This window comes from Apteryx mantelli, chromosome 1 (genome assembly GCF_036417845.1).
Source record: "Apteryx mantelli isolate bAptMan1 chromosome 1, bAptMan1.hap1, whole genome shotgun sequence".
NCBI classification, from domain to species: Eukaryota; Metazoa; Chordata; class Aves; order Apterygiformes; family Apterygidae; genus Apteryx; species Apteryx mantelli.
The window spans coordinates 207,031,755-207,050,191 of record NC_089978.1 but is presented as its reverse complement, the minus strand read 5'-3'; the positions used below and the strand labels follow the sequence as shown (position 1 = coordinate 207,050,191).

The window sequence follows — 18,437 nt, the reverse complement described above, 5'->3', positions numbered from 1 at the left end:
TCCTGTGGCATTGAAACCTACTGTCACCCCTTTTGGCCTTCAAATAGGCTCTAAATATTTATCATTAATAAGGTGATTCTTTTCTAAGGGCAAGTTTGTTACAAAGTAAGTTATGTGGAATGTAAAACTTGTTTTTCACCTAGATATAAGATCTAAAAGCTAAAAACGGTAAAAGCCAGATTTAATGACAGCTATGCACCTGTCCGGAGTATGGATGTGGCTCTGTGTTCAGTGGACTTGTATCTGATGTCAGAATTTAGATGTTACTGGAATGTTTTCATTTCCAAGGAACGTTAATGTTTTATACACCCTTATAGAAAATCCTAGAGGTGTAGTGTTTTGCCACTAAAGTCTGTGGGATGGTGCAAAACCTCGTGAAAGAACCTAATTTTTTTGTATTATAAACTTCAGGAGTTATTTCCTTGGCTGCACATTGTTTTATCCCTAATTTTATTCTTCTGCGGAATCCCCAAAAAGGACCAAGAATGAGCAGTACATGTGGAGTTATATTTAGTCTGAGATATTCACTTCCAGTTTCTTGATCTTGATACTTCATAATTAGTGTTTACATAATGCTAAGAGACAGAAAATACTTTTGGGCTTAGTTAGAAGACTGTATACTTAATATTAATCATGTGAGAGTTAAAGTTTTACCAGTTGTCCTTAGAAGGCTGGAGAGAAGAAAGTAGCCTGAAGGCAGAAATGAGCTGATCGAAGACTGCAGTACAAAGGCTCACCAGAAGTCCTTGAGGAAAAGAAGACAAAAAAATGATTTAATTTCAACGTTACTGAATATAGTACTATATATACTACGTCATATAATGTCAGTGCCCTTTTTCAGAGAATGAGGGACAGGTCAGGAGGAAGGGAGAGAGAAAAAGAAAGGTCATTCTGTCATGAGCAGGAGCAGGTTAGCCACAGTGTCTTCAACAGGGGCTGTCTTGAACAATAGAAGAAAGAGGGATGCAACTGTGCAGAGTGTGTCAGCTCTGGGGTAGGTTGTGAGGACTCAGAAACTGTCTGAAATTCTGGAACATTTCAGAATGTTTCATCTAAGAATCACTATGAAGTATATGCTTATATCATTTGATGTTTTATCTTTTAGTATACATTTTCCATTATTGCAAATCTGTGTTCTTAAATAAACATAGTCTTATACCCTTGCATTTTGTCTGCCAATGAAAGTAGTAAAGTAATTTGGAGAGCAACAGGGCACTCCATTCCTGTAAGTGTAGTGATCCTTAAAATGGGATTTTTTGTCACTTTCTTGGGACCTAATGCCCTACTACACTCTCCAGTTTATCCAAAGGGTGACAGCACAAACTTATTCTGCACGTACAAGATGCTTTATAAATTGGTAATGCAGATTTGTGAGAAAGAAGCATGTTCTAGTGACTGACCTGCGTCCAAGGAGCAGGATAGTGCCAGAATCCCAAGGGAGTTTGTAACATAATCCACAAGCTTTTTCCATATACTGATGTGCTGGGATCTGCATTGTTATGGATCAGATGTACAAGGTTTACTTGCTTGATTTTTGAAAAGTTGTTTGTGTATGTTTAGAAAATACAGCAATTCTGCCAGCTTATTAAAGGCTGACAAAGATAAATGAAAAGTAACTTTGCCAGGGAAACAGAATTATATATGTAAAAAAGCAAATAGCCTTTTTTGCTAAACTAAAGACTGAGTACATATAACAAAAACAGTTTGTTGGTAGTATTGTAAATACAAATAAGTGTTACTGCAAGTTTATTTTATTTCAGCCTAACCTTGACTTCTCTTCCTCTTTATCAAGGTAACCTTTTTCATATTGATTTTGGACATATTCTTGGGAATTATAAAAGCTTCCTTGGAATTAATAAAGAAAGAGTTCCTTTTGTGCTGACTCCAGATTTTCTGTTTGTCATGGGGACTTCTGGAAAGAAGACAAGTCTCCATTTCCATAAATTTCAGGTAAAGAGTTAATATTTAACTGTAAATCAATTAAGCAGTGTTTTTACCCTCCAAGATGAACATTAGTGCCTTAGTTTTCAAAGGTCTAGGCTCCTGGGGATTATGTTAATAGAATTTCACTGAATCATAATACAATGCTGAGATATTTTGGACCCAGCTAAGAGCAAAAATTATCTGTAACATTACGGAAACTAGAATTCAAACATCCACAAAACCACTTCAAAAGGTTCAGCTAGCAGCAGACCAGATGGGCAGTCCTTTCTTTGTTTCTTGTTTTGATTGAAAAATGCTTTGTAGAGGGCTTCAGTACCTGAGAAGTTAGACTAACAGCCTTGACCAGAGTCTTCTGTGTAGTATGAGCAGGTGTTAGGCATTCCACAGATGACTATGCCAGTGTTGTTCTTTCCTGATCCTGCCCTCTTTTTCTGGAGCTCAGCCTACTGCATCTGAATAGAAATTTGCAGTTATCCTACTATGTCAGATTTGGGTTTTGTGATGCAGATGGATTTATCCTCTGAAAGAAAAGAATGGTGTTAAAAATCTATTCTACTGTAATTTCTACTTGAAAGTGAGTCCCTCAAAAATAGTTGTGTTTTTGCAAGATTGTGTAGGGGGTTGGGGAACAAAGCAAAATGCTGTTTACTATGTTTAATGGAATGGCTGAGAGTATGGCTGGGCAAAGGTCTGGGGTGGTGTTCCTGTGCTCATCTTTAGGGGCTTTAAATTTGCACCTGATTTAGAAAGTAAGTTCCCTGTATTATCAAAAGAAAAAGTCTCCTCTAGACTGAGTCAGAGCAGAGTCCTAATTCAGATGTTCTGGACTCCCTCCAGATCAACTAATCTTTCTGTCCTCGTAAGTAGTCTGGTTTTCTAATCTAAGTACCTAGTTAAGGTTTTTATTGTTGAATAGTGAATACATCCCTTTGAATATATGTATCTCTGAACATACACGTGATCATACAGAAAATAATGAGGCAATTGCCATCCTCAAACCCAAACTTCTGAAATTATGTAAACAACCAGCTGCTATTTTTGAGTCTTTATTTTGTACAAGGAGCAGCTTTATCACAATGCTAATGTTGTGAAGGGGTTTTGTAGCTCAAACAAATCAAAAGTAAGGTGTTTTTTGCTGCAGAAAACAGGAATGCAAAGCCCCTGTTTTAAAGAAGCTTGTGAGCTGTACCATGTGCAGGCAGGATGGCTGTTGCTACTGCTGTAAGCCATGTGCAAGTGGGAGGCTGAAACACCAAAACTAGGATATGTCATTTCACAGAAGACCTCCAGTCTGGAAGCAGAAAATATCCAAAAACATGAAAGTGTGCTAATAGAGGACTGGAAGACTAGTAACTTCTTCATGTCTTCAGTGAGGTAAAGTTGTGTTAGTAGACATGGATCATCAAGCTTTTTAGAGAATATCTGACCTTTACTTCACAGCCCAAATACCAAAAGCAATAGGAGGAAATCTTGGTCTTAGCCTCTCTCCAATAAGCTATGCCTTCATAATATAGCAGCAAGTGCTGAGTTTGACTGAATACAAAATTTTATCACTCTGGTATAAATTCCCAAAGTAAATGCTGCTCCCATCCCACTCATGACTTTTTAGGAATGGTGTGATAGTGCAAGCATCATTTCCACTAGTGCTATTAACCAGATTAAAAATGATGATGCGCTTTACTTTTTCGATCCATGACCATGGTGTGTAACCTGGTCCAGACAACAGTAATAACGACTGAAAAAGTTCAAGTTAATTTACAGTTCTGCTGCAGTAGGTACTGTTTATGAACTGCTATTCTGATAGTACATTAAAAGGCTGTCTCAAAGACCAATAAAAAGAAAGTTAAAAGTAAAATGCATCCGTACAATTAAAGTAGTAACACTGAGCAAGATATGCATCACATATTTTGCTGTAAAAAATATGTTTTGTTTATATGGTCGGAGTGCAAAAATAAGCAAAATGATAGTTTTACTTTTTAACTGGCTAATTTTATCATGTTTTCTAGTAATGAGGGTTTCATTCATTGTGTCTGCTGACTCATTCAAGTATTAATGGAAAAGTCTCATCATTTATCTGTCATTAATTTTAAGAGCATCTATCATTAATTTGTACTTCAGCTATGTTAAAATATACTGTACTTTAGAGGAATCCTTTGTTTTTACATGCTCTGGTGTTTTTACTATTTTAAAATATCTATGGTTTTGTTTGGTTTTATTTCTCTGTCACCTATTGGATACAGTCCATACAGATGTTATAGTCATAAAATGTATTGCATGTGTCAGAGGAAACTAGCTACACAAGTAACTTTGATTAAAGACCATTGCAATATAGTTACTTATTAGTGAACTTTTAAAACTGTCAGGGGCATGGCAACTGTTCTTAATCTAGCAATAAAGTTCATTTCTATTAGCTCTTAGTCTGAATTTTGCTTCCCTTTTTGTTTGTTTTCCTTGTGATGGTTTAATGAAATTCAGATGCCAAAGGCTATTAATGAATTACAGAAATATTTAATAGAAAGCAGTATTTGATGGCCCTCTGTCCTAATTGCAAAATTTTATTTAAGCGGAGCATGACTTAGTCTGTCCCATCAGTGAATTTTACAGCTGCTGTAGTAGTTTCCAGAATTCTCTTGTTTTTATGTGTCAAATGTGATGATATTTTCTTTCTAGCCTTTGGCTGGAATCCATGCAACCCTTTTACCAGTATATACATGCAACATTTTTACTTCTCATTTGTAGAAACCTTTGAGAGAGTCTCGTGTTACATCTTCTTAGTCTTTTGAGCTTTGTACACCTAGTCATTATTAGTTAACCTAAATTTTTTCTTTGCTAATGTTTCCACTGAATTTTGAATTCATTTTATTTATTTTATTTTATTTTATTCGTTAATTTTTCATTACTTTGCTGTGCTGACTTGATAATACAGAGATCTGTATTTTCAGTACTAATCAAATAATTTCCTGTGGTTGTACCATTTGTTTACAAAAGCCCATGTATATGACTCTCAAAGGAAGGTGACAGAAAGAAGGGCGTAAAGTTCATCACTGAAAAATACTTTCTGTAGCATACTGTGTTGGGAAGACATGGCCTATGTAAGTGAACTTGGACAGTTTCTATTATAAAAATGCCTGACCTTTAGGAGACTAATACTTATGACAGTTTCCGGATATCAAAATAAGCAATTATTCTCTGTTGCCTATAACACAGGGGGATTTTGAGTTCTCCTCAGCTCCCCTCATTTTGCCTGTGACCTTGGATTAGTTAGCAGTTTGCTTCTTAATCCCGTGGTAAACATCTACATACCCTTGACGCATATGTATGCATTATTTTTGGTTCTCTCTGCCTCTCTCAGAAGTGTAAAAACGAGTTTTCTTGGAAGGCATTAATTCAGAATTCTGTTCTGTTGCTGCGTGAATAAATAACTGTAACAAGTAGATGCAGATTTTTAAACTCTTTTGAGTCCTTAGACTGCTTTTGAGAGGCAGGCATGCCAGCTTCTTGGCTGCGTGATTGTTCTTCTGTCTCAGACACCGGCAGCAGTGAGGTATATCATCCACAGAGAAAAGTAAAACCTTCTTTGATATAACTATAAAGAGCTTTCATCTCTTTCAAGAGGAACAAAACACACACTAACTTTTGTGACAAGATTTTGCTGTTTGAAGTTGATATACATAGCAGAATTTCTTTTTCTCGGGTGTTACGGAGAGAAAATAATCCCTATGAAAAGATGAAGGTGTTTTCTATTGTAAGTTGTGCTTTGACCATTGCAGTTCATCTTCTGCTTTGCCAGAGCTAAACTAACGTTAGATTTGGTAAGTGTAGTCTTATTTTAGGACAAGATTTATTTGGAAACTTAGAGTGAAAGATATAAAGGCCCAGCAACAGAGGGGGAAAAAGAAACCCTATAGACAGATTTTCAACATACCATCTTGCTCCTGTAGATTCTTCCTAATTTGTCTGGTTGTCCTGATATTGCTGATGTGAACAGTGATAGATATTAAGATTATTTGTGCAATTCTTACTGTTATTAAGGAAGAAAAATAACACACAGCTCGTCAAAAATAAACATAGCTGTCCAGCGCTAATGAGATTTGGTGGAATTTTATATGAAAAAGATTGTATTTCTTAAGAATTTCTTAAGAATTCTTAAGAATTTTAAGAAACTTCTTAAGAATTAAGAATTTTTAAATGAATTCATGTAAATTTTTGGAAAGCTTAATCTGAATATTTAATTGGGTGAAAGTCAACATTGCTTAGTTTTGGTTTTAATAGCAACAACTTTCTTGGAAATATTTTTCATCTGTTTACATTACTGCATTACAGGCCCAATTTAACATTCTAATGTTCAATTCATTTCTTCATTGTGTTGTTTCCCTTAAAATGTTATTTCTAAAAGCAAATGACTAACAAATTTAATATAATAAATGATGATTTCAGTTTATGTATTAGTCACTTACCATTAAATATTCTTTTAAAAGGCATCATAGGCTTTTTCAAGCTGTAGAAATTTCATTCTTCTAAAGTTTATGTTGTTAAGCACAAATTACTTATAAATGGAAGTGATAAAGCAATAACAAAAACAATAACCCATTGAATCCAAAATGACAGTACATAAACATCGCAGTCCTACAGTGAGGCAGCATGCCTTAAAAATAGAACTAGATAAAATTTCTGAGAAGGCCAAGCCTGAAAAATCTTCTCCATTAAACAAGCCATCACCCCTGCAAAGTTTATAGATGTATATATAAAGAAAATGAAGAAACAGTCCCCCTGGAGGTGCTGCTCTTTTCAGTATCACTTGCTGTCCCAGTATCTTCAAATGGGAATATACCAATCATAAAGGAAGATGACGAATTATTGCTGTCTCTTTAACAGTCACAGAAAGAGATTATATGACAGGGAAATGAATTTGAAATTTTTGTGAAGCCAAGGTTTTATGCTTTAATAATTCATATAATATTATTTAAAAGAGCCTTTAGTTTTTACCCCAAAACAGTACTTCATGCCCCAAGGTGTGTTAATGAATGGAGTAATAATGAGCAACGGATGCAGAAGTCAGCTTAATGTTTCTGCTCAAATGAACAGTTCAATTGGATCTTCCTCTCTCTGACGTATATTGGTAATTTTATATGGTTGGTTAGTAAGAGTAGTTCATACCTAAGTTCCTATGAACTTCCTAAAACCATCCCTTTCAGTTCACCTCATCAATTAACAGAAACATTCCTTCTCTCTTACAGGACGTATGTGTGAAGGCTTATTTAGCTCTTCGACATCACACAAATCTGCTGATCATCCTGTTCTCCATGATGCTAATGACTGGAATGCCCCAATTAACCAGCAAAGAAGATATTGAATATATTCGGGATGCACTGACAGTAGGGAAGAGCGAAGAAGATGCTAAAAAGCATTTTCTTGATCAGATAGAGGTTTGCAGAGATAAGGGCTGGACTGTGCAATTTAACTGGTTTTTGCATCTTGTGCTTGGAATCAAACAAGGAGTAGAAAAGCATTCTGCTTAATGTTTTATGTAAATTAACTATAGGTGTGAATAGGGACTTAGTGAATCTATATGTTATTATTTATGCATTCCTAATAAATGAGCAGTCAAAATTGCCTTTACTTTGCTAGCAGCTGAAATGGATCTTCTAAAAAGGCATGAAATTTTGCTCATCCCTCCAGAAGATCTTCCTGCAGTTAAGGTTTTTTTTTTTTTTTTTTTTAATGTCTAATGACACTGAAAATTGCTGGATTCTGTTAACTAGTTGCTTTGCTTATGTGGCCTGCAGTTTTCTTTTTTCTTTAGTAATAATTTCAGATAAATATGAAGGAGGAGCTTGAGTAAAATGATAACCTCCAAATTGAAATAGAGATTCCCTGTGACATTGTCTTAATCGCTTATGAGGGTCAAGCCCTTCAAGTGGAGAAGAGTCTACTTAAAATTTATGGTCACATTGAAATCCCTGTAGGAAATTTTTTTTCTTTTTCAGGAAGGCTTACTCTCAAGTAGCACACATCCTTCCCTTTTGTCCCTTTCTTAACACTTTGTTCTTTCTGATATTTCATAATGTTATCAGTAGAAAACAGCTCTGACTCCACTGCTAGAGGAAATTATGTTACCATTTTTGTAGCCTCCTGACGTGCGCAGCTGCGCTTGACTGTCTCTCTAGCAGAACTTCATGGTTACCTGGAAGTTCCTCAGGTTTGAACCTCTCATTCTTAAGGTTTAATTTTGAAAGTTTTATACTGTAGTTTTTAATGGGGAATATCCATATTATATTACAGGTTATATTCTTACCATAAAGTTACTGCATTTACACCTGTATAGTGAAAGCTTTGTAGAAAAAGCAATGGTACGTCCTTTTTCCTCAGAGAAAACTCCTTATATAAGAGTAATTGACATTTTACCAAATATTCAAGAAACCCAAAGGTTATTTATTCTTTGGTGATATATTTTCAGGATATACCTATCAGGAATTAAATGTAATCTTTGAAATTGTGTATATTTTGCTATTTATTTTTAAATTGTTTAAGAGACTATACTACTGAAAAGCTATTTATGAAAGAAGAAGAATTGTTATTTTTAGTTTCAATATTTAAACTTAAAGAGGAAAAAAATGGGCAGTGTTAAGTAGAATTTTACCTTCTTTACTGTGGGATACCTGCAAATCATCAAGTCTGCCTATAGTAGAAAAAGAAAAATATATATATCATGAATTAGTTTTTGACTTGAATTATTATGGTATACTTCCTGCTAATTGATTTTTACCAAAGAGAGATGATGGCTTACAGTATTGCTTTTTTGCACTTGTGCCCATGTAATTTCTTCTTTCATTATAGTTTTACATGGGTTTTACATTACATTTAAATGATTAACTGAATTTTTTAATTCTGTTATCATTGCTTCGATTGTTTCACAGACTTGTTAAGATTTTAACTACTGCTACCACTGTTACTACTGAGTGTATTCTTGAAGGATTTTTAATAAATGTACTGTAATTGATGTCTCAGTTATGAGATACATCCAATCCTTTTTTGAAATGTAAATGTTTAATTGGTTACTGTGCCCAACAACATTTTGATGTACATTGGTGGAGTTAGATAAAGAAGTCTAAAAATTTTAAATGTTGAATATTTTGTTGTGCGTTTATGTAATTATCCTGTGCAAGATAGGCCTAAGTTGATACTAAAATATAAACTAAATGGTGAATATTGGCTGTAAAATGATATTTTTAGATTTGTGTTTTGTAGGTCTGAAATAAATTGGCCTGTTCTATACATTTGATTATCATTCATGAATAAGCAGTTTTTCCCAAAATACATGTAAATATTTTTTTACCCAGTTATTCAAAGACTATGTAATCTCATTAAGGAGTTATATTCAAAGTCCCACTCAGAGGAATTGTTTTACTTCCATATTAATAATTCTCTATAATTATTGAGATATCTTAAATTTTAAGAGTCTATAGTTTTAGAACTCCAATTATTATAATTGTAAAGCATGCAAAGAACACTACCACTTTATAGGAGCGTTTTGTTCCTGTTTAATGAATAAAATGAAACTGCTTTTCAGGTGAGATGGTGGCTGGGGCACACTGGAGTTTGGGCACGGGTACTTGTCCTCCTTTCCTAGTCCATCTTCTTGCAGCTGTTGGTATCAGGAGGAAGTGTGCAGAACACGGGCTTTGCTCCATGCAGTGGAGTGGTCTTGAAAGCTGTAACTTTAGGACAACTGCTTCTAGCAGAGCAGGGAGTTGAACCACAGTTTCCTGAGTTTGAGCCCAATGTCCTGCAGAGTTTGAGCCCAGTGCACAAACACACTCTAAATACAACAAGCATGCACAATGTTCTAGCCTTTCCATAATGAGTGTACAACAGGAAATGTAAATTAGTCACTAAACACATTTTTCACAGGCTCTAATATAGCATGCAGAGAGACCCAATTACTAAATTTTTGAGTAGGTCTTAATTAACATCCTTTCCTCCCATTATCCCTAAGATTATTTTTTGAAGATTTTTTAAAATTATTTTTCAGGGCTATTTTCTTTTTTTAAGATGTATTGGATTTTCTTAATAGTTTCAACTTATGTGATTACTGCACCCAGCAGTGGAAATTTGAATCTATTCTTAGAGTAAGTGCCTCAGACTCGGTTGCAACTTAACATATACTTTGGCTTCACCAAGATCATAAAGGATGTTGGTTAGTGATGAATGTGTTCCCATGGTTCCAGCCTAATTATGTTCCAGGACAGGAAGAAAAGTTGGAAGGGAGGTAAGGTGTGCAACATTATTATATTTGTATCTCTGTTGAATACACTGATTGGACTTGCTAGAGTTGTTCGATCTATCATTAGCAGAATATTTAGCCTAATTTAACTTATATTTAGCAGAACTTCCATTAAAATGTGAACAGTGATACAGAATACAGACATGAACAACAGATATGAGAAAAAACATGAATGAAACTACAGGTGTTTTAGAGTATTTTTCAATCAACTCTTTTTACAGTCTTTTGGCAGTGTTTTGCAAATCCACATGAGTAGTCCCAGATTTATAAACTGGAAACTGCTGTGGGGTTTCTTGTTCTGTTTATGTGTAAAGCAGTCTCACAGATAAGAAATCCTTTAAATGAAAGTCTAGGGTACCAAAATGTCTACAGGGTCAAGTGGGCCCTTAGAGTATCCTAGTAACACATAAGTACCTGAAAACCACCAATGTGCTTTCATGAATCTTCTAGTTGCAACTTGTACAATGCATGTTGGCAATAGCACTCCTGAAATCAACTCTTCCCCTGGACAGAAGTCTCAGGAAGAGGTTCCCGCCATGCTCACCCTACCCCACAGTTTGGAGGCAGAATTGGCCAAAAAAAGTGTTAATATATTTTAAAACTTTGTCGCAGGTCTACGGATATGAGGTTCGTGCTGGAGAAGAGGAAGCAATTTGTCTGCAGTTACACCATTAATAACAAGAACTAATCAAAGGATATAAGTGGCATGGTTATAACCATGTGAGGTTACAGTATGTGTCCTAAGTCATTAGAGGAAAGAGGCACCAGTGACTGGTTCTAGTACAATAGAGAGAAGCAATCAGGAGGATGTGGTATTTTTCATAGCTTTGTACAATAAAGAATGAAAAAAAGATTCTAAAAGCAACCTAACACTAGTGAGTCTCTTCTACCCATCCAGAGAAAGATTGGTGTCTGCCCGTTCATAATGAGCAAGCATGCACCTGATGGGAAGCCCTGGGAAGGGGAGCTACACATTTTGGAGAGTGCTGGTAGCAGTGTCTTTCCACAGGCCTGGGAAAGACAAGCAGGGAGTATTTAGAAAAAGTATTCAAAAAAGACGTAGCATTTCCCAGGTGATCTCCAGGGGATGCAGAAGAAGCAGCTGTTACTTTGGAAACAGAAGCAGCACAGTGCCAGAAAGACATGCCAGTTAATTTTAGATAACAAAAGAGACCTGCGTTTGGCACAAGTGCTATCTAGTAAGTACGAGTGCATCCCGTTCTTAGTGCAATCTCTCTGATATTCTGCATTAGGAGTTTGCAAATACTGATCTCACACTCAAAGCTGTAGTGTCTATGGTCTTAAGAGTTTGCTGATAATCTGACAATAAGTGCATGAAGAGACAAATGGGAAAATATTCATATGTAGAAAGTGGCATTTCTTAAAAAGATAAATATTGGTTGTGAATAGACACACAAAGAAAGAGGGTAAAGCCTAATGTAATGAAGAATAACCAGGCAAGATGCCTGAAAGGAGAAAAAAAAAGCCATGAGAAATGTGTAAACGGCCCATAGGGCCAAATAGATTCAATATTATAGCTCAGATTTTGTACCAGATACTGCTTTGCCTTTGAGCATATCTTGCTTTATCTAGACTAAACCAATTATCCTGCAAAAGGTTAGGAGAGGCAATTCCAGTTTAGTAACCTGAGAAATCTGCTGCCACAGTACACTTTTGTGACAAAGCATTCATTAACAATTCAAGACATGGCCAAAGCTGAATTTTACTAAGAGTATTTACAGTTAAATTATCTGTGATTAAAAAAATTAGAAAGGAACAGTCAGTCTTGTGTTTCTGCTCCCAAATCCACCAGCAAGCATCTGGGATTGGCATTAAACTTGTCACGTGGGCATATTATTTCCTGTCAGGATGGAAATACATTTTTCTCTGAAGCATTTGAAGCGGGCCTCTGTTGGAGACAGGACACCAGACTGGATAGACTCTGGCGCTGATGAAGGATGGCATCATCTGTCAGATGTCTCCACACAGGAGAATCGCAGGGAGATAAACAGGTCTCTTCAGGAAATGCTCTCCCTCCAGCCAAAGTTATCCTTCATTTTGATGAAGTTTATGACAGCTTCTCTGTTTTACAAACCTCCTTCTTTCCCACAGAATATGATGTATTTTCCAAACCTTATAAAATAGTAATTCTGACTGCCTAGAGAGAAAAATATCCAGCAATGGCAGTAAGTTTAAAGCAGACTGGGTGTTCACCCAGCATCAAAACACTCTAGGCAGGGTCCTATAGGTTCATAATGATGCCGCACGCAAAGACAGGCAGTTCTTCTTCCTGTCACAGCTGTGCTCCTTGCATTCTGGGGGGATGTTAATTAGCTAAATAGGTTATTTTTTCAGAGTACAGCCTTTGGGAATCTGTTGTTGTAATGGCACATCAGACTGAGGGCGAAGAGTGGCTTCTGGGATGCCTGGCGGCGTGAGGGTTGTGGGGAGTCTGAAGCCAGCTCCTGGGAGTGGGTGGCCATTGGGTGAAGCTGCCTCTTTCCAGGCCACCAGGGATCCTGTGGCAGTGGCCTGGCAGGAGGTGGTTGGAAGTCAGCATCTAAGTAGATGAGCCCTAAGAGCTGAGGGAGCTACCTTTCTCTGGGGCTCTGAGGCAAGGGTGTGTTGTGTCAAAGGCCAGACTAAAGGCCATTTTACATGACAGAGATGTGCCCTTGGCACTCAGGTTTTCTGAAAAGCAAGACAGACTACTGACCCTCCTGTCTGAGGAGGTATGGGCACCATACACAACCCTCAAAGGCAGCACTTACTCTGCAGTAGCAGAGCTTAAACCATTCCTGCAGCAGATAAGCTGCATTACTGAAAGTAATGAATCCTTTCACAGGATTCATACAACTGTTGTGTACAACTGCAAATAGTGAACTAAATGGTTAGTTAAACGCTCCTCTAAGGGATTTGGAGGGATGCATTTCTTTGGAAGACTTTCTCCTCATGTCTCATTGATTCCCACTATTCTCCTTTTTCACTCTCTTCCTGTTCTCTTTTGTAAATGCTAATATGAGCTGTTCAGAGATTGGTGTGTGCTTAAAAATCCTTATTTACCCCTATATAAAAGCTTGTTTAGTTGACCCTGTCCTCTGGAGATCTCTATTTTCACAAGCAGTCTAAACACGGACAATAGTGTATAGCATTGGGGTGGGGGAGGAAGACAGATACCATTTTCACAATATTGTCAGCATCAGGAAAAAGAACCCAACCTTCTTCAAGGGAGCTCTATCACAAGACCTCACCCTAAACTGGAGATTAAAAAAACACAGTTCATCAGTTATAGACTATTATTTTTTTAATTCCCCTCTATTCTTCTGTGACTGGGTGTATGTGTAATTTTCTTATTCTGAAAAGCCAGCTCTGGATGCTCACAGAAACGCATGCCTCTCCATGGCTGCTCTAACCATCCAAAACCCAGCTACCATTCATTCCCTGCCACCTCTTCACTTTCTCCCTGACAGCTTTCCCGCATAACCCCATATTCCTTTTCTATACCAGGCCTACAAAGTGCATCTGGAAGAACAATGAACAGTCAAGAAAATTAAAGCATTCTTCTTCAATATGCTGCTCAGGATCTTCTCACCACTTCTTCAGTTCTATTCTCTCCTTGCCTGTGCTCAAACCTCTAAAACTAAAAATAGACTATCCACTTTTCATAGCCAGGAAATGCACAGTTAAATGTTTGCAAAAAAATCAAGTGTCAAAAATCTAGGTAACTATGTAACAGAGATGCTAGCAAAACCTGCAATGGTACAAACTTGCTAAAAATTCTCCTGACAGCACAATCCCTTTAGAAAGAGAATTTGACAGCAAAAGAAATCACAAAAAGCTGTCATAATGTGTTTTGAGGCAAGAGCATTGGAAGACCAAGCTTTCCCCAGGTGAAATGCTCTGTGTATGTCCTCTGACTCATATTACCAATAAGGCTCAAGGTGGAGAAGAAGCATCATAATGAATACACATTTTTTCTGAAAAAGTTGAGAAATCTTAATGCAGTTAATGCAGTAGTTGTAGAAGTAATACGAATACACAGAAAGAACCCCAAAACCAAAAAGCTCTTCTCTAGTATCACCAAGACTGTAAAAAAAGCAATAACGTGGGACTACCACAGTCTAGTTATTCTAACTGGTATCATTACACATCTTATCCAAAATTATAGTCATTCTAGCTAGTGGCATCAGAGACTGAAACTGTTGAGAAGCAAATTAGCTACTTTCAGTACTGCCTGGAAGGCACTACTTCAGAGAATGCCCTTAGTATATCATCTTCACAAGAGGCCAAGAAAAAAGACGCATGAAAGAGGCTTTATCATGGCAACATCCTAATTTACAACAGCGTCAGAGATAAAGCACAAGAAATACTTATTGGTGCTATTTTTAAGATCAAGATAATATATTCTGAAACTGAATCACAGTGAAGCAATTAAAAGTACCATGTCAAAAAGACATGGAAACTACACTACAAATGGGAGCTACCTGTCAGGATTGAAATACAGCAAATAACACAGACAGAGATCACAGCAAGACCTCCCAAAGACATAAAGGATACCACAACCCTTGAAACAAAACTTAAATGCTACAAGGCAAACAGGGACATAACACTCACTACAAGCAGACAATTTGCCGATGTCAGTTAGAGCAGTGCTGTAATGCGGAGAAGCTCCATGAGTGCAGACTAGAGCACAGACGTTCATATAATAATGTTTCCACTCAAATAGAAAAGGAAATATTTGTAGATGACAGAAATTTCACAGATCCATAAAGGCCATGATTTAAAAGACAAAAAGTATGACATGAAAATAAATACAATTCCAGAAGAAAAAAATCTGTGTCATATTTTTAGATGGCTGAACAAAGAACATTTGGAGGAACAGAGACAGATAATTCCACAAAACTTTACAGTGTCTACCAGAAATAATGAGAAAAAGAGATCAAGGAGACAACGAATCTTTTGGAGAATTATTAAGGTCTGGCTAGCTTGCAGAATGACTAAGTTTCCTTGGCTACCGAAGATTTGTGGAATGAAGAAACACAGTTGACTGTACAGCATGGTCTATGAAAACAAACAAAAATGGTCATTACAATTAAAATACTTCAATAGTTCTGAAAAAGATACTCAGGGAACCTCTTAGAATGGTACACAAAGGGAAAGATGGGCTGTGTACTTCCCCTGCAAGAATGATCAAGAGTAGTTAGGGTCTGTTTCCTTTGTGCAAAACACCAGGCCTAGAACTTGAAGGAACCTGATAACAACGTCTGATGCATCCAACACAGCATAGCAGGAGTTGGTAGTTGCTCTTTTTTTATCTCAGAGGAAACCATTACCTGCTGATAGTTATTACTATAGTAATTTTTCAAATTCAGTCAAACAACCTGGGAGCCAGCAATACAGCAAGTCACACTGTGGCAGAACCCCATAAAGTTGCTGGGCTGTGAGGGGCAGAAGGTGTGCAATATGAAAACCTCCAATCTTCAATACATTTGCATGTCTGTATGTCACATTTAGTCTCTACAAATTGCTGGGAGCACGATGTTTCTTGTTATTTGGCTGTTTGTGTGCTTTTACCTAAAATCTATGATTTTCAAAGACTTATACCAAGCTAAAGGAACTGTCTGGCATAGAATGGGTGAGGTCAGGAACCACGGTGGAAGTGCTAAGTCCCATGCAAGAATCCACTCCCGTGCACACACTCTGTATTTGCATCACTCAAACCCAGGCTGCCTGTTCTAGAAACCAACTTGCAAAATGCTTCTCTGGCATTTTCACCAACACCTAAAACTAACACACAATGACTTGCTGAACTGAGTATGAATAAATGCAAGAAATAAAATGAAGGTGCTGTCTGTCACTAGTCTCAAAATTTTACGGCAGGATCTACTCCAGGAGTTCATTTGTGCTCAATGGTTTCTTGATTAAAAAGGCCTATAAAGAAGAGACAGTTGACAGAGCAGACACAATGGGACAACTTCTTGCTAGAATCTGCTCTCAGTGCAAGCAACAGCAAGGCCCTGAAAGCTGAGAACAGGGCTGAAAGTTCCTTGCTGTAACTTAGTTTCTTGAGGGATTTGCCCAAATGAAAGCAAGTCATTCTTTTCCTTAGCACTTACCCAAAATAAGTGCAGTCCTCAAGGAAAATAGCGGAACTATTCCTTTAAGAGTAGGAGTGTGCATTAGTTTACTCTTGAGCACCTACTCTCCAACAACTGGTTTGTGGTTTGCACTTTTCATTAAGCTACTTCATTCATGGAAAGAAAGCTCCTTTGGAAGATGCAAGCAAATATCTTCTTTGCAGCCAAGTGGGCTAGAGATGTTTTATGACTTGGAGAATGTTCCTACCCATGAATCACAACGTGGCAGTATTTGCTAGATATGGAATTTGCAGTGAACTCATTCAAGTGATAGACAGCAACAACCATCTGAGGGATTTAACAGATTTGTAAAGGATGGATCTTTCAGACATGCACAACCAACTCTGTATTATTCTTGGCCAATGGATAGAAAGCTGAGAAAGATACAAAAACAGTCCATCAGCTACTAATCAAAGCAAATGAAGATGGTCAAGGCCTTTCCCCAGTTTACTAAACTACCAAAAATAAGCAAAAGCTGTGAATCATTTCTAATGCCAAGAGTTATTAATCAACATTTGTTCACTAGAAGAAGAGATGGATACTATGATAAAAAGTGTCAGATCAGTTAAAATTTCCACAAGAAATGTCAGTGTTATTATGATGAGAGGCCTAAGAAGATGATCTGTCCTCACTGTAATTAAATCAGCAGAACAGCCTAATTTTTATGCACAAAGAAGGGATGTATAGGAAAACTGTAGATTCCTTAGAACTGCTCTTAGCAGTGCAGCATGCTGCCAGCAGTACTGAAAGAGCAAATGAAGAGAACACATGTACAACATTAACAAGCCCCTGGAACCTTCCGTTTAGTATATAGAAGAGAAAACTCCATTACAACCAACCCAAGCACAGTTAATTGTTGATATTTGGCCATATCTGCAAGAACAAAAAGCAGCACTGGCTTCAGATGAAGGAGAAGATTTAAACTCCCAAGTGAAGGATTACAATATATCTTCACAATTTTTTAAGAACACCTCCAAAATTCCTTTGCTTATGAGAATGTGTTGCAAGACACAAACAAGTAGTCTGATGTGTACATTGGATTTTTTGGCAAGGAAGAGGAAATTAGAGTACTCCTTCTTAATCTTTTTTCATGTGCCTTGAACTGGGTTGCTGTGAGCAGAGTGTGTTTGAAAAGTTTTGTTAATAAAAAGCCTGTTTAGTTTAGCTCATCCCATATGGATCTCCATTTCTTTGCACAGTTTAATCAAAGACAATAAATCATGTTTACATTGAGATTTTTGCCTTTTTTGTCAAGAAGTAATTTTTTTCACACTTGCTAACCCTGCTGTATCAGCAAAGCTCAAATATAGAGTGTCTAGCTGAAAATGTAACTAAACAGCACACATTGGAGACTGAAGCAATCATTCACAACAGTATGAATTTATTCATCTCAGTATGATGATCATTCCCATAGGAATGGCCTTCTGGGAGAAGGAACCTCGGATGCTTTCACTGAACAATGGATGTCCCTGTGGCCAATTCTGAGTGGAAATAAGATAACCTTGTGTTATCGCCCCACTTTGTTGCCGCTGATGCCACTGTTTGAAGAGGGGAAAGAACAGTGGGGGAGAACTCCTACACAGTAAGCATTTGGGGTCATATGGCCTTCAATCTCAGCTGCTTTTTGAACAGTAGGTAGGACACATGCCCATTGCAGACCACCAATGTCAGGCAAGAAGGCTTGATGAGGAGAATTGCTGTTGCTCTCTGGATCTCTCCTATCAACACACGTGGAAGCATGGTTGTTTTATGTAGTCAGAGAAGCAAGTGTAGCTGGAGTAGCAAGGAAGGAGGAAGCTGCAGCGAGGTTTCAACAGAAGGAGAGCAAATTTTTGTGTATTAAGCTGTATCCAGCTGTATCCAGGTTTGTAGGAATCAATGCAAAATCACAGAGTAAATGAACTCTAGTTCTAGCTGCAGCTCTGCAGGTCTGTACTAAGCCAAGTCTGTACTTGGGAGTGGGATGTACTGTACCAGGAGAAAATAGCAACAATGAGATTCAGAGCCGGAATGTGAAAGCTAACTTCAACCATGTCTTCTTCAGCTCTTGGAAAACAGCTTCAGTAAATCTT

The 18,437-nt window shown here is 37.2% G+C and overlaps 1 protein-coding gene across 3 annotated transcripts in view; it reads left to right on the top strand.

Moving 5' to 3' along the window:
* The window catches only part of PIK3CG (phosphatidylinositol-4,5-bisphosphate 3-kinase catalytic subunit gamma), a 33,580-nt gene extending 24,361 nt beyond the window's left edge, over positions 1 to 9,219 (top strand). For all 3 annotated transcript variants that reach the window (XM_067316343.1, XM_013946535.2, XM_013946534.2), the window contains 2 exons: positions 1,793 to 1,950; positions 7,182 to 9,219. In XM_067316343.1, the coding sequence (XP_067172444.1) occupies positions 1,793 to 1,950; positions 7,182 to 7,463 (440 nt within the window). In that variant the 3' untranslated portion in view covers positions 7,464 to 9,219. The remainder of the gene's footprint in view (positions 1 to 1,792; positions 1,951 to 7,181) is intronic.
* Positions 9,220 to 18,437: the final 9,218 nt, after the last annotated feature.